The 21,038-nt window shown below is 45.7% G+C and overlaps 1 protein-coding gene and 1 non-coding gene across 2 annotated transcripts in view; one reads left to right on the forward strand and one right to left on the reverse strand.

Moving 5' to 3' along the window:
• The window catches only part of LOC144124984 (synaptogenesis protein syg-2-like), a 317,203-nt gene that overhangs the window by 57,294 nt on the left and 238,871 nt on the right, over positions 1-21,038 (reverse strand). Inside the window, exon 3 of the mRNA XM_077657983.1 lies at positions 3,538-3,648. Within this exon, the coding sequence (XP_077514109.1) occupies positions 3,538-3,648 (111 nt within the window). The remainder of the gene's footprint in view (positions 1-3,537; positions 3,649-21,038) is intronic.
• Positions 19,770-19,842, forward strand: TRNAS-UGA (transfer RNA serine (anticodon UGA)). Its single transcript has one exon. It is a non-coding gene; the product is annotated as a tRNA-Ser (tRNA).

Raw genomic sequence — 21,038 nt, forward strand, 5'->3', positions numbered from 1 at the left:
CTGCCGGCAGCTTGCTCGCCTCAATAACGCCCCAGCAGCGACGCGCGGCGGGCGGCAAACCGCATCTCGGTTCTTGAAAACGCTTGCGGCGTCGGGGAATCCGATATTCGCGAGCCACTACACAGGCTTCGCTGAGAAAAATCCCGGCCATTTATAATGCAGGCCCCGCGCCAGCAGCGCGCGCCGCCGCGGGAGAACCAGGAAAGTTATTGGTTCCAATAGGACTGTCACTTGCAAGCCGGAATAAAGGGCTCTCCGTCGCTGCCGCTGCCGCCGCCGGGCCAGGGCAGAGCAGAGCAGACGCGGCCAGACAACAAGACCCCATATTCGGCACCCTGTCTTCATATCTCTCTCCTCTAACTCCCTCTCCCCCTTTCCCTCTCGCTTTCCAAGAGGCACGCTTTCTGCTAGTTTTCTGACTGCCGTCATTTTTTTGCTGACAACAGCTCGTGCTGGGCCGGGCGAAAGGGAGACGCTGGTGGAGGATGAAAGCAGGAGGAGGATAGGGCGGGTTAAAGGAGGAAAGGGTTCTGCTCCCGGGAGCGCGACCTTTTTTCTGCGGCACTGCTTCCTCTTCGAGAGGAAACGCCCGCCAGAACGCTGGCGCGCGCGCGCGCGCAGTCCCGCAGTCTCTCCCCCCCCCCCCCCCCGCCCCCCCATCCCCGCAGCCAACAACGAAGACAAATGCGACGCGAGCGTTCTTCTTCGGGAAGCCGTCAGCGCCAGAGATCGTATACTTGAAAACAATGCTTCCGCCGCTCATGCTGTGCGCGGCGCGCTTGAGGAGTCCGCGCAGCGGAAACCTCGGGCTTCTCTTCGGATCATAACTTCTCGTTCTACGCTGCGGGAGGAGACCCCGGCCGGGCGAGCGAAAGAGCGGACGCCCGCTTGTTTTCGGCCATATGTTTGCGAGAGAATGTTGCAGCGGCCCCTTCTGCTGCGCCGCTTTCGGCCGCTGCTGATGATGGGCTGCAGTTTCTTTTGCCCCCGCTCATTCCGCCTCTTCGAGAGCGATATGCGAGCTGAGAGCGGGCGATGCTTGATGTCTTCTCGGATAGCTGCGTCCACAAGAAGATACGAACGCAAAGCTAGACTGGAACCCTAAACGTATATGTTTCTTTCTAAATCTCTCTCTCTCTCTCTCTCTTCAACCCTTAGGAAAGAAAGAAATATAATGATTGAGTCGCGTTTGTATCCCGCTTATTCGGTTCGGAGCGACGCGCGAACACGACATCGGCAAGAATGTGAGACCATTACGTGACACAATATGAAGCCGTAAAGCAGCGCGTGTTTACGGCTATATTGTTGTTTGGAAGCCTGTTACGCGTCTCGTCTCATGGAGCAAATGACTTGCAAGAGTCCCTTTCTGATTGATGTAGAAAAAAAGAAAGGAAAAGGAAAACATAGCGGAGCGAGAAATTCAATAGAATCTTATTATCCCTCTGAGGAAAAGGAGTAAATGCTCTGAATCTTCTAGCAAGCCCTTCAGCTTGGAATCCAAAAGAAAAGAAAACACTTGATGTCTGATGTTAACTATACATCGCAATGAAGTCAGTAACTTCGTTTTGAGCGTCACCACCGCAAAAGAACAGAAACAGGTGTGAAGCTCTCAAAAGCGCCTTTACGTGTGTCTTTTAAAAACTCGCAACACTTTATGCGCAATGCTTAAAGGGGAAACAGGGTCCTGCAGTGGTCAACAAAAAAAGAATAGACACGTCACAGCTGCTGTTGATCCGTGGGGAAAACTTAGGGCATTGCAAAACCGTGCCAACCCCAGCTGGTGCGGAATGACACTTTCGGTGCTCGACGCTGGGTCGAATCATTTGCACGCAGACCCACATGGGGAAGCCATGAAAAGCGGCATCTTGCAATGATGCAACTCCAAGGCGAAGGCCACATTTTCTCTGGTAAGTGCCCCAAGACGTTTCCATTTTGCCTCCCCATATTTTTTTTTTCTCTTGAACGTCGGCGCGAGCTTTGTGCCGCACATACATCCCTTCCCTCCTCCGTGTCTCTCTCCTAAATCCCCTGTTTCTCTCTCTCCGGTCTTGTATTATATTCAAGAGTCGCGGCGACGGTCGAAGATGGTCGAAGATTTAACACGAAAGGTTGTCTGAAGGCCGCGTACCCGGGGACGTCGCGTTGAAAGCGATGCCCGTGTGATGCGTACAGCGATCACCTCTCGCCATTGTGATGACGAAAAGCTGAATGTCAATGCCAGAAACGTCGTTCTTATGCGCAATGCGCCCATTGCTCAATGATTATTCCTGCCCGGTCAACGGCACCGCCATTACAGCTGTCCGCCGCCCACGTCCCAGTGTATAAGCCGCGCAAGCGCCTCAAGGACGCGCTCGATGCTGACATTTACATTCAGACCTGCTCGGGAAAAAAAGAATGTGTCTCTTTAGAGCAACGTCCACGTCTATTATTACTTTGGATCTAGCCCCCGCTCGAGGCACCAAAATTTTGAAGGTTAAAAGAAGCTTACACCTAGAAGCACGGCACTTGAAGGCTTGGGATAATTTGTTTTATTCTTCAATGCTTCATTTTACGCCTCCTTGCCCGAAGTGGGAAAGTCGTCTATTTTTGCGCTGCAAGCTGTTGCGCAGTGTCTTCGTGAAGGGTTCCATAAAACACCCAAGTTTTGGAAGATTGGCGCGCTTTTTGTGATTGCGGGCAAAAACTCGTGGCTCTCGACACCTTCTTTCGAATCAATCAAAGTAAAGTAAAACCGCACGTAGATTCTCTTGAACGAGAAGAGGTAATGCTAGACACGCGTGCTTTCAGAACAAAACTAAGGGATGGGGGAAACACGCAAATTACCAGCATATTACTGGCCGATAAATGCAGGCGTTAGCCGTGCTATGCCCGGCATGCGGTGCAGGTCCCCGGACATCACCACGTCCGCGAAGAGAAGGACACCTCAGAATCAAATGAACTGTGCCATCAACGAAGGCCATAGAAAAGGAAATTCGTGACGCATGATATGCCAGGGAAAAAGAAAAGAGAGCGAGGCACGGCGCCGTGCTTAACGCGTGCTGCCCAATGTTACAAGTGATTTCCTTTTCACGACGTAGGGCGTTTGCGAACGGTTCGCTTCAAGGCAATGCACTGGGACTCTAGCAGCGTCCGTTGAAGTCCTAACTTTCTGAGGGGTGACGACGATAGAACATCATCCCACCTTCAAGAGATTTTCAACGCTGACGATTCATAGCGAGTCGCACTGCACTACCAAGGAGCAGATCTTGCGGGCTCTATACTTTTGACAAAGGCTGTACCAACTACGTCATCTTCGTCCGTCAACGCGGGGTATTTTAAGGTCATCTTTAATAAAGCGACTTTGACGATAGCATGAATCATAGCTAGTAGCCACGGGAAACATGCAGAAAAGAAAACTACGGATAAATCAGCGGAAGCAGCAAGGTAGCACGGCACCCTGCGGCAGATGCCAGCACAGAGCCGCAAAAGGACATATGGAGGCACGGCGGGTAGGACTGAAAAAAATAAAATGTTCATAGCGACAGAATGAAAACTCACCGTCATAAACGTCGCAGGTAAGGGTCAAGTCCTCGCCTTCCTGGTACGGCCTTGTGATGTTCTCAATCTTGGTGCCATTTTCATCCATGATGACTGGACGTTTAGGGGGCACTGCATGCAAAAGGCAGCAAACATTAAAAAAAATACTCCCTCAATAGTCGAGTTCTGTCGTTGTCAATACGTGAACCACCTAAAAAAAAAAAAGACACGCGACTTACAAGACGATTCGCTTCTGAGGCATTCGAAATGACAAATTTTTCTTAGTACAGCTATTTAACTCCAGCCCTCAACCCCTCGTTCTGTAACTGGCTTGTCAAGCCGTGCTTAAGAAAAAACAATGAGAGTGCTATATAATCCATATGGGGCTGCTCGAATGCCTCGAAAAATTGTACCCGCTGTTGGAGCCACTTCAAATTACTCATACTTTAACTAATGGCTTTTCTTATAACTGTGCTAAGCGAGTCATCCTTATAAAAGTTGTCTACAGGCAGTCTATAGACATCATATCAAATCTATTGCCTTTATATAGATATTTCTTTTTCTCTCTAGAGACTGTCTGTAGACAAAAGTCTACTGAAAGTGTATGCCCATAAATCTATAGATCGTCTATAGAGTGTCTGTGGGATTTGTATTTCCTATAAACTATTCTCTAGGATTTGTCTATAGACAACCTATGGACTTTATAGACGGAAGTCTATGGACAGCCTATAGACTGTCAAAAAAAATTTTTAGGAAGGGCATACCAACAAATACTAGTTAAATGACCACGATTCTACAGAAATATCAAGCGATGTGAAAGTAATTGCCCTTTGATGGGCAAGCAAATCTCAAAATTCGTTATTCTTCGAGTAAGGCTATTGTTAAATAGCCTCAAAGTATTTTGCTGCGTACGCAGCACCATCTCTCAGCATTGTTACATGAATTTTTACAAGAACGCTTCGTTTCTGGTTTTATCTCCCCTTATACGGCCAAGATCGAAAGCCGCTTATCTCTGTACAAACGCAAGCACGGAATCGTCTGTGTGTACAGAATGCATACAATTATGAGTTGTTCCCACGGTGTTAGTACTTAGTTGGCTACATTTATTCAGTAGAGCGCGCCGTACTGATTTTGTTCTAGCAGGACCTTGTCTCGCGTTTGTGATGTCAGAAAGTGTGCCTTGTTTTTTTTTTAAAGTAGTTTTTCATCTGCCTCCTCCCATCATCATCGTCCTCCATCGTGACCTTCTTTTATCTCCTCTTCCCGTCCCCCAGAGCAGAGTAGCAGGCCAGATATTTATTTTTCAGGCCAAACCTCTCTGCCTTTTCCTATCAATAAACCCTTTCTCTCTCTAGCGGGAATGTAACTCTCGACCATGCGGAACAAAACTCAATCTCAAAAAGCCAAAGCAACGAAGTGCCTACGCTTTATAGCGCAGAGTTAAAGCGCGGGAGAGGCGGGACAGAGCGAGCGACGCTCGCTTTATATCCCTTCGTTATGTCACACTAACTATACCAAGAAACGGCGCCTCACGTACGCTTTGTCAGCGCCTACTGAATAAAGTTCGTTTTGAAGGTTATGAAGGCCTTCTTGCGCGCGTTCCGGTTTATCTTCAATTTCCCAGCCGTCAGAATAATTAATGCACCTTTCGTGTGGCTGCGTAGCGGCACTGACTTCGGCTGTTCCAAAACTGGAAAATGTCACTCGCATTAGAGTTGAGGAAATATGATCCTCGTGCGTAGAGATTCCGTAGTTGCGTTAGTTATGTAGACGCCGGTAAAGTTACGAAAACCGACTGGGTTTCGGCACTTGTCATATGTCTACTTAATCCCCAGCTGAAGTCTGACCCGCTGTGCAGGTTCTCCCGCCGTGGGGGCTTATGATAACGAAACTACTATTTTATAGTTAAGTTTAGCAGCTCTACTAGACTACTCCAAACAGCGTTAAGTCATCTGGTTAATGAATGGGCAGGCATATCTCAGAATTAAGCTAGAGACGCAGCGCAAAATACATTAAAAGCATCGCAATATGTTATTACGACACAACTGATTTTGACCTCCAGTGTGCCATGCAGGATACGTAAGTGCGAGTCTTAGTCGACTTATAGAAGGCGAAACTTTACATGCACACAAAGCAAGCGAGATAAATAAAATATGATAAACAAAATACGACAGTAAACACAAAAGGCTCACAAGAAAATCCAATAAGTCTCTAAATATAGGCGGAAAAAGAAGGTACAGAAGACAGTGCAAGGTCAGCAAGTCATAAACAAAATATTATAATGCAGTTACAACTGGGGGCTGACTAGACAGCACTAACAAGAAAGTGACACGAAAAGAGAAGACACTGCAAGCAGATGAAAGATGTTAAGCTTGAAAAGCAAGGCACAAAATGGCTTTGAATTACAGACCTAAGATATTATGCAAAGAAATAGAAGGCCAGAAAAGCAGACACTCCTAAGGGAAAGCCAAAAATATAGAAGGAAGACACCATGAAGGTAGTGCAGGTTTGTCAAGATGAAGAAAAATAGTGAGTCCTGTGAAAACTAGATGGCGCTGCGCACGTTCGCTTTACTGGAAGGGGGAGAATGTACCTTCTCCTTTTCCTTTGATACCTTCTCCTCAGTATGTCATTTTGATTATTTTGGCTCCGTGTCATGTTGCTTTAAAGTAGAACTGCGTTTTTTTTTTTTCGGGCTGTATAGTAGGGGTGCAGGAAGAGTCGATTTTCTACCTGCCAGTGTTTGAAAACACGTGAGTGGTCAGCCTATCTCGGCTTTGCCCTTTTGAGCTAGCACAGAAAGGTTTAAATACAACTGAGGGCAAATTGAAATTGTCTATTACCGATATATTAGCGCACAGAGCATTTATAGCCGCGAAAAGGTAAAAAAAAAACGAAACACAGATGTCGTCATCACCGGTTGATTTGCTGCAGTACGTCGACATTTCTTTTTCTTTTTTCCGCGTGGATCCCAGAGGCCAGGTTAAATCGCTATTCACTTTTCGCGGTGATCACGCAGTCATTTTCAGTCTAGACGTCATGAATTTGAATCGTGTGGCGTTAAAACTTTCACATGCAATTTTGTATGCAGCAAGTAGGTCTTCTGCTGCCGGAAATTTTCAACATCGCCATAAACAACCGTAGAGTCGACTTTTGCTCTGAACAACAATTGTATGGCGCTGTTCTCAGTATTCCTTTATGAGCGACCCCACTCCTGGCGCAGAGGTACAGCGATTGAGCTATGCACCAATGCCCCACGGTGGCTGGTGCTGCCTCTTCTGGGGCTTGTGAGACCCAGGTTGCTCTTCTCGAGCAACCTCTCGCGACTAATACTAAATTAATACTAATACTCAGGCGTCTCTCATAGCCTGAGTCGCTTTGGGACGTTAAACCCCATAATCTATAATCCAATACTCAATTTATTTGCCACTGGCCACGCTGGACAGTTTGCTTAATATCCTATGGGCAGGTTCTGATGACGTCACACGTTCATGTGGCCTTGGTGGTCCACCTTGTTTGCCGGAGCGGCCGGTTGCTTCGGCCGCTCCGGTTGCGAGGGTGTAAACGGTCGCCGACGCCCGACAATTTTTTTCTGACAGGGGGGTACTAACGCTCTCGCGTTAAATATCCTAGTTAACAAAACGATTGGAGAAGTGTTCCTCATGCCACAAAGGGCGTACTAAAACCCCTAGTCTACATATGGCTTCTTTTCTTTTCTGTGGTCGCTACCGTAGAGCCGCTCATGGGAGCTCAGAGCGCATGTCTGTACAGTCGAATCACGACATAACGAAACGGTTTAAGATGAAATAATTAATATAACGAAGGAATGACGATTTCCCCTGGAAGCTAGGCCAACGGGCTATAAAGAAGTTACGGCTATAACGAAGTAATAGCCAGGCCCCATTCAACTTCGTTATAACGAGGCTCAGATGTAGATAAAAGCAGTTTGTGACACTGGGCAACCCATCATGGTGTCTCAGTGGTTAGGGCTCTCAGATACTGATACGGAGTGCCCGGGTTCGAATCTGACCGCGCCGGCCGCGTTTCGATGGAGGCGAAACGCTTAGGAGCCCATGCACTGTGCGTTATCAGTGCACGTTAAAGATCCCCAGGTGGTCGAAATTATTCCGGAGCCCTCCGCTACGACACCTCTTTCTTCTCTCAGTCGCTCCTTTATCCCTTCCCTTAAGGCGCGGTTTAGGTGTCCGCCGATATTTGATACAGAGACTTGCGCCACTTCCTTTCCCCCCAAAAAACTATTTTCAATTTTTTTTTCACTGGGGCATAGGTAGAAAGACAAAAAAATCTTAGCATTACTTCCTTGCTTTCGGAACAGTGCTACTCAACATATCGACGAGTTGAACCCTCCGGCGATAGTGAGTTGCGTAACCCACGTAAGCCACGCCATTCCTAACGTTGGGGAAATTAATATCAGAAACGGATACGCATAAGTACACATTTGGTCTGTATAAAAATTATATTAGAAACATTAAATTATTGAATGTTTCAGGCCTCTCTAAACATCGTTACAATTAAGCCTAGCAGTTTATATAAATTATGTGCGTTTGTATAAGCTGATACAGATTATAGAACAGTGTATTTCTTTCATGAAATAACAGCAGCAATTAACTCTTTCGTCGTTAAAGCATACCGAAATGAAGCGCTGCACTAAATCTTCAGAGCGCAAAACGAATGCTAGGTTGAGAACTGACCCTAGTTTTGCTCATCATGTGTAAGGCCTGAGTAACTCTTTGCCTTGGCATCCTGTAAGTGTGGTTAAATTGTACCTACAGTGAGAAGACCGCCATAAATGACAATCCTTCGATTCGGCCACGCGAGTATTATGCTTTACAGCGGTCGCACACTTATACTTAAAACCCCGAAGCCTATAGAAGCTGGCTGCACTCTTGTTTGTGCCAGTGGTGGTAACAATGCAATGCGCCTTAGCTTTATTTCAGTCTTCAAAAACGTGTCCATTGCATAGAGCCGTATACAGTACGATGCTGTTATCTACGTTTCCAACTAATAAAAAAATCATAAATTACATTTTGTGCTTTCATTATCTTCATTTTACGTACACCGTAATAAAGCCACAAGATACGAGCTGAGCAGTCTCAGGAAGGGCGTTTACCCGGGAGCTCGCTAAGTCAAAATGACTCCGAGACAACATTCAAAGGAAAACATGTTTGGTTTACTACTCGAGATTTTTTTTTTTTCAACTTCTCTCTACATCGCTCAGTTTTAAGGATGTACCAAACAACGCAGTCATGCGTACGCGCACCAGGATAAGCAATTGGAGGCGCAAATGCGAGTTCCAAAAGAATTTAATGAAAGAAAAGATTCTTTCGTCACCTGTGTGTTTTCGGTTCCAATGTCTGGCTGGCGCGTATGCACGCGAGCCTGCTACTTCGTTTCTCGTTTAGCGATTCCTCCGCAGCAAAACCATCGGCTATAGGAGCGGTGAGGAGATCAACGCGCGCAAGAGGAGCGCCCGTTCAAACAGAGAAGGAGAGGAGGAAGAGAGAGAACGAAGAGATGCGTGCGCACAGCGGCGAAGAGGGGCGGTGCGCGGCTCCCGTTAAGACGCGCCAGATTGCCTTCGGCGACGGATTCCTTTTCTGGGAGCCAGCCTTGCCGGTTCCCCCGAGGCTTGTTTAACAACTCCCCATTGCTCCTATGGGCAGTGGCGACGACGTCCTATTAACGCTGTATAAACACGAGTCGCGATTTCTTGCCGCTCCTTATTTCCGGGAACGACGGAGGAAGCGTGCAACCGGAAAGAAAGAAAGAAACCCACAAAAGAAAAAGATAGAAGAGAAAGGAAACGACTAAACAAAAAGCGATTCGTGTGTGTCGGTGCTTTTCTTTCACCTATTTGTATGATAATCAGAGAGTCAGAGACACCAGGGTACGTACAGTCGTAATACGCTCTTGAGAACTACACGCGTACACACACGGGCAAGCGCACACATCTTTTCTCCTCCTGCTATAGAGTACGCGTACAGGAAGAAGCTCATTCACGCACGTTCCCACACTCGCGCGTTCCCGTACAAAGGGAGAGACAGACACACCGACACAACTCCCGTTAGCCCGATCCTCGCGGCCTCCCGTCAGTCGCGACTGCCCGAAGACCCATAGGCGGCGGCTCGTTTCATCACACGAACCGGCCATGCGTGATGCATCGGCACCCGCTTTCTCTGCGGGTAGGCGCCGTGTTCGCGGAAAGTGGGGCTGGAGGAAGAGGGCAGTCGGGACGAGGCGCACGGCCGACGCTCACGTGCCAGAAGGGTCCGCGGGCGGAGAGGATGTGTGCGGCTGTGTGACGGCGTCCCGCACGCACACACACTCAGTCTCGGCCGAACTGGCGGTGGGCACAGTCTTCTCGGCTCGCCCGACCGACCGGCGGCTACACGTGAGCGAGCCGTGTGGCAGCGTGATCGATAGCAGGTGGCTGCTCCGTTGAGCGCTGTGCGGCTACCCCTTCCCGGCAGAGCCCGAATCCGGGCTGCTGCCAGATGAATCTCTCTCCCCCCCCCCACCCCTTCGCGAATAGCGAACACGAGGGACCCCGATTGATTCGTGCGAGCTCGCACTCTCAGACCATCCGTCGGTGAAGGCGACCGAAGCTCCGTGTCTGTCTGAGCGGGACCGAGTGCGGCTCTGGTCGGGTCTGCGAGCACCCGTTACGACTACGCGGAAACGGACGTCACCGGCGTGTTAATGGGAAATGGTGGTGATGGTCAGGACTTTTATTGCGCGAGTCTATGTACCCCGGCCGCTAGTGCCTTGTTTAATCTGGTGTCGAAGGCTGATACGACGGATGTAAGATGATTGGCCTCAAATAGCCCTGTGCAACTCAACCTAGGCGTGGAGGGGAAACCGGGATTCGATCTGACATGGCATTTAGGACTCTGATTATACTTGGTTATCTACTTGGGCCTGGTCGAAGCTTAGTTATTGGATGCAGTGGCTTAGCTTGATTACGGTGGCCTGCTTTTCTATAAAGGGCGAAACGAGCAGTAGGCGACCAGACTAGGGTGATAGAAAAACTGGTTTAAATTAAATTTAATTTAATAGAGCGGCAACAGTAATTAATCTAGTTACAACCTGCCCGTTTGATCCTGCTATTTATATTAATCCCTTTCAGTGTCTCTTCTCCTTCAAGTGGATTTCTCTTCCTCAGTCGTTTTTTTTATACGTTCTTAGCAAGCGCTTATACGCTCTAAACACCAATATTCGCGCGGTCACGTGCTGAATATCAGAAATCAAATTGTTTTACTTGGCAGGAATAGTCTTAAGAGTACAATGTCATAGCATGACAGATCCCTCCCGTCCAAGTATTGCTTCTCTTTCATAGATTTATATACTCGCGGACTGCTTTTTGTGGCACTGCTGCGGAAGCTACGGCCACGCGCCGCCAGCGTAAACGCCTCTCTCTCTCCCTCGTGAGAGAGTGATAAGAGCGCGCTTGTGAAAGCCTTGCGCCTCGCCTTCGTAGCTTCCACTGCATAGCCACAAAAATTGTCCGCGAGTATAGATGGGAGAGTCCTCATACCACTACTGGCGCAGTGGTGCAGTGGTTGCGCGATGCGCCACTGCCCCGGCAGGCGACCGTGTCAAACCCAGCTAGAGGTGGACACCAGACTGTGACCTGCGAGACCCAGATTGCTCTTCCCGAGCTCCCGTAATGCTCATTTTGACGAAGATAGTTCTTTGGGCGGCTGTCTCTCGGCCACTGAGCTGATGCGCAGTGCCACGGTGGGCTGGTGGCAACAGCATTGAAATTGTTTGAATTAATTTCATTGCCACCAGCTATCGTGGGCAGCTTGCTAGCTGCCACCGTGGCAGGAGGGCTACCTGCTCTTTTGTGACACGCACGGGCGGACGCCGGCTTATCTCGTGAACGGTACATCTAATGCTATTACATTAATAACAACTCGCTCTTATTTTTTATTTTTTATATATTTATTTTATACTGCAAACCTTGTTCAGGTCCAAGCAGTGTTAAACCTGCAGTGTTAAAAATGAGACGTTCAATTTTACTCATCGCAGTAAAGTAGCCAAGCCATAGTCTAGCCTTGTGCATTGGTAAAAAATCGAAGAGGTTCCGATCTAAATAAAACATCACGCTAGTGTAAATCACCATTGTCATCGTCGGCATAATAAGCCGAGTTAAGATCGCTCTAGAATGAATGACATCACGGTGGTCTCCAATTTTTCCACTGGCGTACACTAAGCATTGAAGAAAGTAAGCGTTCGGAAATTAATATTCTTCTCAAACGAATAACGCTAACGCAACGATTAATGCATTTTAAATTACTTATAAGATCTTGCAAGTCGTTATTCTGCTGTCGTTTCGATCAAGCATGCGTTCCTTCTTTTAAGCTACCGTTGCTTAGCCAGAACCTGTGGTTTCCCCCGGATAGATTGTGCCGTTGGCAGCACAACTGTCCGAGCAATCCAAAAGAAAGCAGTCTAAAACGACGGCTGCGCCAAGCAGCGTCTATCCTTCCTCTTCTTCTTCACAATTACAATACGCCTTCTCCGAAAGGCTGGGGTTCCAACCAACTGTTTCCTTATCAGACGAAGTACTCCCATCTATTTTTATTGTGCCCAACATTTTTGGACAAAAATTTTGAATATTGCGATATTGTAAGATACTGATATAGAAATGCTGAAGGTAATCGTCCAATCTTCTGATATGTAGCAAAGTCTCTATTTTAAAATTTTTCCACCGCTCGCATCGAGCTGTTAAAACTTCTATAGAAAACCAACGAGGAACACTTTTGACGATAGCTAAAACGTTAATAGCAAAAGGATGCAAGCCTGATGAGGAAAGATATGCGGATATATTAACTGCTATTTACTGATATCTTGCATTATGTGAAAAACTGCAGTCATAAACTATTTCTCGTTGAAAAATGCTTTTGTCCACAATTGTATGGTATGAAACAAAGAGGCGAAAAACCTCCGAAAGTTCGTCAGCTGCCTTCTGGGTGGCTCGGAAAGGAGAGCCGTCGAAAAGGTGCAGTGGCTTGCCACCATCACTTCTGTGTCACCGAAGCCTATTTTCAATAAATAAAAAAAATACTACTTAGGAGACTAAAAAGTATATATTTTGGACAGAGCTCTTACCGTCCAGAGTTCATGCAGATTAAATGGGCAGTTGCCCGTTTCTGTCTCTTTAGAAATTAATGCGATGTTGTCGTCTGAGAAACATCCCTTTCAGTTGGAAAATGAGCCCCATGGAAAAGCCAATTAAAAAATTTCACCAAAGGTCCTGTATTCTTGCAGTGCATTCCTGATGTAAACTGTCGCTCAGTGTCCTCAATGAAAGCTTATTCATTCTACATTGAACTCTATTTCTCGGAAATTCTAGCTGGTCGCCTGAGGAAAAGAACTCGTCACACATTTTGACGAGGCCATGGCAAATGCTTACAAGGCTGCGGAGATGAGGACTCGGAATATAAAGTGAACATGAAAACGTGCTTCTTTACAAGAACGAAATTAAAAGAATGGCAAGAGCACAACATAATAGTAGCAAAGGTCCATAAAATCGAAGCAGAATTGTGCGAACAACACACGTTTCATTAAACAAAACAAAGAAAATAAGAAAAACCATAGGAACCAAAATTCTAGATTACAAATTACTAATAAGCTGCATAATCTTAACAGGTTTTGAGCCATTTATATATTTTTACTTGTTTAAAATTGACGGAAAATCTGTTCCAGAAACTGGACCTTGTAATCGGTGCGGAAATGGGGTATGAACCGTGTATTTTTGCTCTGTGTCTTAGGTTGTTGATACGGTGCTGTCATGTACGAGTAATTTGTATGAGTTACCAAATGCTAGTTGGAGACAGGTAGTATAACCGTACAAGTCTGTAAAGTCTGCATGTGGTTTATGCGAAAAAAGATGTTGAGTGTGAGAGGAGTAGTCAAGACAAATTATGTGACGAATAGCCTTTGTTTGTCAAAATGAAATTTTGTTTAAATTATGATTCGTTGTTAGCCAAACCATACTGCACTAACTAATTTGTGAGGCGAACAATGTGCGATGTATTCGAACCTTTATTTTAAGCGGTAGAAAAGCTATAGCCATTGGCATTTTTACATTTGCAGATTAAAGGTCATTAGATATTTTCTTAGCACAAAAAATCCCATCTTTATGTAAACAGATGTAACACCAAGAATGATCTGGTGCTCAACACGTTCGATTTTTTGTCCGCCGCATTTATTTGATTACTGGATCGTTAATACTTTATTTCGAGCCCGGAAAAGCGTGATATTTGTGTTTTAAAATTAATTTCGGGCTGATCTTATTGTCACCAATTGACAAATTTTATCGAGTATTTGATTGCATCTAATAACTAACTTATCTGAATAAGAGCCTGATTTAATAATAGTATAAAATCAGTATTTAAAATGAATTTTGTTGTTTTAACGCCCGTAATATAATTACCTAAAAATAAATTGTTGCGAGCTGAATTCAGCAACACAAAGAAACAAATATTGCTGTGCTGTAAACTCTGATATCTGTAACAGCCAAGGATACCTAAGGAAGATTCCGGTAACTATAAAATTAGCGAACTCATTTGAAAACACCTGACAGGGGTGTAAACATTGTGCTGTCATATGGAAAATCAGTCTTTATTTTGCAAGCGTAACGCGCTAGAATGGACAATACACTCATACTCCTAGGGGCAGCGTGTGCAGTTCCTTTTTTCGTTTGTTTTCTAGTTTGACCTGCTATGGACACTACTCTTGCCTGTAGTCAGCGGTAAACGCGCTAATAACGGCTGCAATTTGTCGGACGGTGTTGAAAATTCGTCTCTCCTTCGCTTCATCAGAATTAGAAAGTAAATAATTACCTATACTTACCACGAAGCAACGGAAGTTCGAAATTAGTTTATCGAAGTCGCGAGAGTTCTCGTTCCTCCCAATTTTTTTTTATTTTTTTTCGCTTTCCCGTTTTGTAGAAAGCAAACTTTGGCGCGAACCGGAGGGGAGCGGAAGCGTGCCGCCTGAGAAAAACTCTAATCAGTTCCTGGTTTTTCACAAGAGGAACGAGAGAAGAAAAAGAAAGGAAAGAAAGAAAGAAAAGAGTGGCACGGACAAATGAAGGCCTAGGAGCTCGCGAAAAGCCGCCCCTCTGCCTAATTGGGCGCTTGGCACGAGCTCTCGAACGCACTTTGCGTAGCGACGTAGCATCGGCCGCCCAAGAGCCCGTCGATGCGAAAGTCGGGAGAGGCACGCGGCCGCGGAGTGGACGGTGGTAATTTTCACCTACATGAAAAGCCGCAGCATTGATTTATCGCCTAGAGTTATGGCCGCCTACTGGTTAGTAAGCGCAGGAAGGCATATCGCCTACATCACCAACAAAATACTTGGCGCACTATTAATTGCACGAATCAGCAACAGCAAATAGGGGTGGACGACAAGACAACATCCTCACATTGCAAAAGCGCAAAAATATTCTCGCGGTGGATCATAATGTTTGGTCGCATAAACCACAACTCATGTCCAACATTTTTGGACAAAAATTTTGAATATTGGAGTATTATATGGTATTGTTATGAAAATATTGAAGGTAATGGTCTATTCTTCCGGTGTTAGCAAAATCTTTCTTCTAGAGTGTTTCCGCCACTGGCATCGTAGAGTTAAGACTGCCTTAGAAAACCAATGGGGAACGCTTTTGAGGACAGCAAAAATGTTAATAGTAAAAACATTCAAGGCTCCCGAAGGGACATCTACGGATATATTGATTGTTATAGTGAAATCTTACAACATATTAAAAATTTTGTTTGAAATTGTGTTCCTGTTCAAAAACGCTTTTGTCCAGAATTGTTGGGTAAGTTGATATTGGTAGTTTAACCCTGCATTAACTACTATGAATGCTATTTGCTACGACAGACAGAAAGTAATGAATATAACGTCTTAGAAGATACTTCCGTAAAGCGTGCACTTTGTCTTCCCTCGAAAAATAAAGCGCCATTTTAAATACAGATATGTTTATGTATAACGAGAACAGAAAAGTCCACTGCACAGAGAAGAAAGGTTATGCGCTGCCTGATATGGGCTGCTTTTAAGGTCGCATTAAGTAGACACTTCGCAAGATTCCTAAAGCGGATAAATGAACCAGTCGTTAATCACGTATCTCTGGGATGAGGACAAGGGGTGTGGTGTACTCTTTACTTTTGGTTCAGGGTACTTTTTCTCCTTGTAACCTGCGGCATATGAAGTCAAAAAGGGTTGGCAGTCGTTCAAATACAGCAAAAAGCACCCAAAGCTTTCGCTGCTGGGAAAAGCGCAACAGAAACGCATGCGCTTCGCCCTTTTTGAGCCGAGACAAACAGCCGGAATTTTCGGCTTCACCCAAACGCGTAGCCTTCCTCTCCGTAGGCGCTGCCTTATGCCTATCCTAAACTACTCCCGCTACTTCAGACGCCTGCGCGCGTACGCACTTGTTGAGAAGGCTTGCATTCTTGTTTCCACTGTTTTGCCTGTCTCGCTCACTTCTTCCCCTCTCCCTCCCTACCACGCATTTGTTGCCCTTTGCCTTCTTTTTTTTTGCCGCTTTTCACGTCGAATTCACCCTTGCTTCCTACGCAGTCGACAGCGCATTCGAAGAGCGTGGAGGAAGTTTGACTTTCAGACCACATCAGCTTTGTTTTTTTTTTTTCAGCTTCCCTTTCAACGCGAGTAGGTGGCGAGTCGCAATCGATCGTGACAGCGTCGCTGGCCGCGAGGCGTAAGCAATGCTGACTCTCTGCGCCTGGCTTGAGAAAACGACAAGGAAACAGACGCGAAGAAATAACGGTTCGCTTGAGACCGGAGCAGCTCACGCCTAATTCCGGTCGGGATTCTTTCTTCAGGACTGCCTTCCGCTGGAAGTTGCCCTGGGCATCCTTTCATTTGTTCTGCCATCCTGCTGTCATGCATTTTTCTGCATTCCCTATGGTTCGTTATACGCGTAGTAACACATTCAGTGCGCAACATCTAAAAAATGGAAGAAAAGAATTCGCACTTATGTCTAAAACAGAGCATAGGTTACTGTATTATACGCATGGGATGGTATAGTATGGTACGGTACGGTATAGTGCTGTCTAGTATGCAAATAGAAGTTTTTAGCATACCAGAGACATAATAGAATACACGTAACCGGTTGCCGGATGCGCACGCGCAGTGAACCCGCCTAATCCGGTGCCCTAATTCGGTATACATATACGCTGGTATGTCTCAGTAAGCAAAAGCCTCTATGGTATGGTACCGTACGGTACGATGCGATACAGTACGGAACGGTACGCGGCTGTCCGGTATGGTACGGTATGGTATGGTATGGTATGGTATGGTATGGTATGGTATGGTATGGTATGGTATGGTATGGTATGGTATGGTATGGTGTGGTGTGGTGTGGTGTGGTGTGGTGTGGTGTGGTGTGGTGTGGTGTGGTGTGGTGTGGTGTGGTGTGGTGTGGTGTGGTGTGGTGTGGCAAGGCATTGCATGGCATCGCATGGCATAGCATGGCATGACATAGTATGGTATGGTATAGTATGGTATGGTATGGTATGGTATGGTATGGTATACTCGTTTTAGCGCCCAAAATCAGCCCAAGGACTATGAAGGACGCCGTAGTGGAGAGTGGCTCCAGATTACTTTCAACCACATGGAGCTCCTGAACCTTGGCTCACACCGCATAGAACACTGGCGTTTTGAATTTCATCTCCTCTAGGGGAGATGGGCAAACCGTGGCATGGAACAAAACGCGACGTTTCGCTACATAATGCTGTTTAACTTTTATACGTTCGATGATATTAAGGGTTTATTTTGTTACAATCACCCGCTCGATGTCCTCTCCCATTCAACCTATGGCTGAGGAGACTGACCTCATCTATGCAGAGAAAAAAAATAGGGCGCCATGGTGAACGAGAACGCAGTCGAAAACGGGTGAAATTGTGCACGCCACAATTTTTCAGAGCAATGCAACGCAACCGAGCAAGCGTCCTGAACTAACGTAAAGTACTAATTTATTACAAATGGTTATTGACATTATCTGATAGAAAGTTTAGAGATGTTTGCACTTCACGTTCCCGCGGAGGAATTAATTTAGCCAGAAGCTACACGTGGATCAAAACGCTACATTGCGCTGCTTTTCAGAGCCTAAGTAACGATACTGGTTTTATTGCTTGCTCCTAAACTTTGCCCTTAGTTTATCGTCTTTAGGTTTTTCTGAACGCTCAAAAGGAAAACATTGATAGCCAAGTGGCACCAATAAAACGTGAAGGAAGTTCAGGAGGACATCAAGCAGCGCTTTTTTTCACCAAGAGTTTCAGTCTCTCTAAAGATGCTACCCGTCTAGCGGTAAATAAAGTGTGGCGGTATCAGGGGAAGAAAACGCACAAATTTTCTCTAGTATCTAAGTCCCTGACCCTTCCCGCCAAGCAAGGACGACAACTTTGTGGCACATTGACAGTGGAAGAAGCTGTGTTCGGTAATACTTAAAATGACGTCCAAAAAGCTCGTGTTCATGTGCTGCTAATCGAACCAAATCGGATGTCCATTCGACAGGCTGGACGCCAAAGAGAAACAATCGTGACACTAAAACAGAACAAGGTTACGAAGATGGCAGGGAATGGAAAAAGAATCGCGTGTCCAGTCTACACACAATGTGTGGCTGTAGAAGTGCCTTGTCTGGAGCAGGCCGTATACAACAAAACTGTCTTGGGTTCTTTATGTGTCCAATCCATATCCAGCGGAAGAGCTCACAAAGAAATTGTTTCTCCCCATGGAACCAACGTCATGTGCATTGACTACAAATCTGTGTAATGTCTTAAATTTGGAAGGACCTCTCATTTTCCCTTCGTCACTGTATCACAATTTCCCAGAATGGCCATACTGCGGCCGTTTTCAGTTATTTCAAATTTTAGTCCTTTTTTTTCGTATTTTATCAGAATAATATCTGGACGGTCACCAATCAATTGGCATTGGGTTGATACCTTCGTATAATAAAAATAAGGCGATTACTTGGAAATCTGTGTCGTGTTTTGGTCATCTCAATATTAAATGAGGCGGCCGCAGTCAGGATTTCATCCCGTGACTTTCGGCTCAGCAACCGAACACCATAGCCACTGAGCCACTGCAACGGGTAGCAAGGCATTTTAAGCGCGGATAAATTTTACATCACGACACGTAAACCTAAAGTTTCTTCAACGTTATTTTAATTTTTAACGTACTTTTGGATGAGTGCGTTATGGTTTACATCTTGTTGTACGTAAAAGGCATGAACCAGGGAGACGAAACAACTGCATAAAAAACATATACCAATTAAAGCAAGTCCTTTACTTTGTTTCGAATTATTGCAGGCGTTTAAACCTTTTATTGCGAAGCAATACTACTTTAGGTCGCACTTTGGCCCGTTCCGTGGCGAGGCGGTTGTAGGCACCATTGACCTTTAGCGTGACCTCGCTGCGTGACGTCACACCACGTGACCTAGAGTGACGTCACACCAGCTGTGTAAAAACGGGGCCCCATTTCACGCCGTCGCGAGGCGAGGCGGTAGCCACCAACGGCGGCCTAACTCCCGCTCCTCTCACCAGGGGCGCTACGGTCGGTGTGACGTCACACCAGCTGTGTAAAAACGGAGCCCCATCTCACGCCGTCACGAGGCGAGGCGGTAGCCACCAACGGCGGCCTAACTCCCGCTCCTCTCACAAGGGGCGCTACGGTCAGAGTGACGTCACACCAGCTGTATAAAACAGGTCCGCTCCTCTCACCAAAGCAGTCATACAGCCAGATGTTGCGATGGTGCCTACGAACAAGGCAGCTCGGCAGAATGAAAGAGGATTTTGTAATGGGCACGCTGGTGAGGGAAATGTTTGTCGGAATACACGGATTCGACGGATGACTTCCTCTTAGATGATTCCCTGTAAGCCGTAAAACTAGCATAACCCAAGACTACCACCAGCCATACTACCAGCTGATCCGAGAATAACAAACTATTGCTTCGCAATCACCAGGCTTAACCAAGCTAAGCCACGGCCGTTTTTTTTTAACTACCCTAAAACACCGTGTGCTTCAACGCGCTTGCTTTGACCAGGCTGCCCAAGAATTTTCCATGTGGGGAAAAATGTATCTTATGGTAAAATTATGGTATCTTATGGTTATATATCGACGAGGGTCGCGCTGGTAAACACTCTCAAGGTTCACTTACACGCAAAACATAAATACTCACGAAAGCAGCATATTGGACCGCCGTCGCCGTAGCTCAGTTGGTAGAGCACCGGACGTGATATTCGGAGGTCGCGGGTTCGGATCCCACCGGCGGCATGGTTGTTTTTTCTGCTGGTTTACAAAAAAATTTTCTTTAAAGGCAATTGATTGGCATTAGAAATTTAAAAAAAAAGAAAAAAATCCCCTATGCACCTGGGTTTTCGGTGACTGTTGGTTTCCTTAGTATGTTTGTCAAACGAGTCCCTCATTTCATTTGTTTGTCTGCTAATAGCTTAACGGGGGTCTCGGTTCTGGCAGTCTTGATGCCATAGGTAGCATAAGAGGGCTCTCGCACAGTTTCTGCCCTCGCCATCAGATGACGTTCTACGTCACACTTGCGGTATTACAGGACGTGCTACGTCCACCGCTATGGGCGAGGGTGGCGCTGGTGGACACTCTCAAGGTTCGCTTACACGCAAAAACATAAATACCCACGAAAGCAGCAGGTTGGACCGCCGTCGCCGTAGCTCAGTTGGGAAGAGCACCGGACGCGATATTCGGAGGTCGTGGGTTCGGATCCCACCGGCGGCATGGTTGTATTTTTCTGCTGGTTTATAAACAAATTTTCTTTAAAGGCAACAGATTGGCATTAGAAATTAAAAAAAAAATTCCCTTATGCACCTGGGTTTTCGGTGACTGTTGGTTTCCTTAGTGTATATATATATATATATATATATATATATATATATATATATATATATATATATATATATATATATATATATATATATATATATATATATATATATATATATATATATATATATATATATATATATATATATATATATATATATATATATATATATATATATATATATATATATATATATACATCTGCTCCTATGCTCCAAGTAATTTTTGAAGTGTAGAAATCTGCCTCAGACGCATTGTGTGGTTATGCCCTCAAAGAGTCGAACATTTCTTCTACATTGTGCTCAAGCATAGTGATGAACTTCCTATCGCGCGTTAAACTTCTCGCGCATTTTTTTTATACTGCATATCGTTGTCTCAGTGTTTTCAACATTTAGCGCCAGCAGTCGAACACGCCTAGATTACTTCTTCACCGCGAATTTCCATAGATAAAGCTGATGCGTCTCCGCTATTGTGCAGCTACCGCTGTCCGTTGTGCAGTACTTCAATTGCAAGCAAAGTGATGGCATGTATCATGTCGAACACTAAACATGATGTTATAGAAAAACTTTGCCTTCTTTTTTCTTATTTGCGTTATTTCTATGAAATTATACCATTTT

Source organism: Amblyomma americanum, chromosome 3, assembly GCF_052857255.1.
Source record: "Amblyomma americanum isolate KBUSLIRL-KWMA chromosome 3, ASM5285725v1, whole genome shotgun sequence".
Lineage (NCBI taxonomy): Eukaryota > Metazoa > Arthropoda > Arachnida > Ixodida > Ixodidae > Amblyomma > Amblyomma americanum.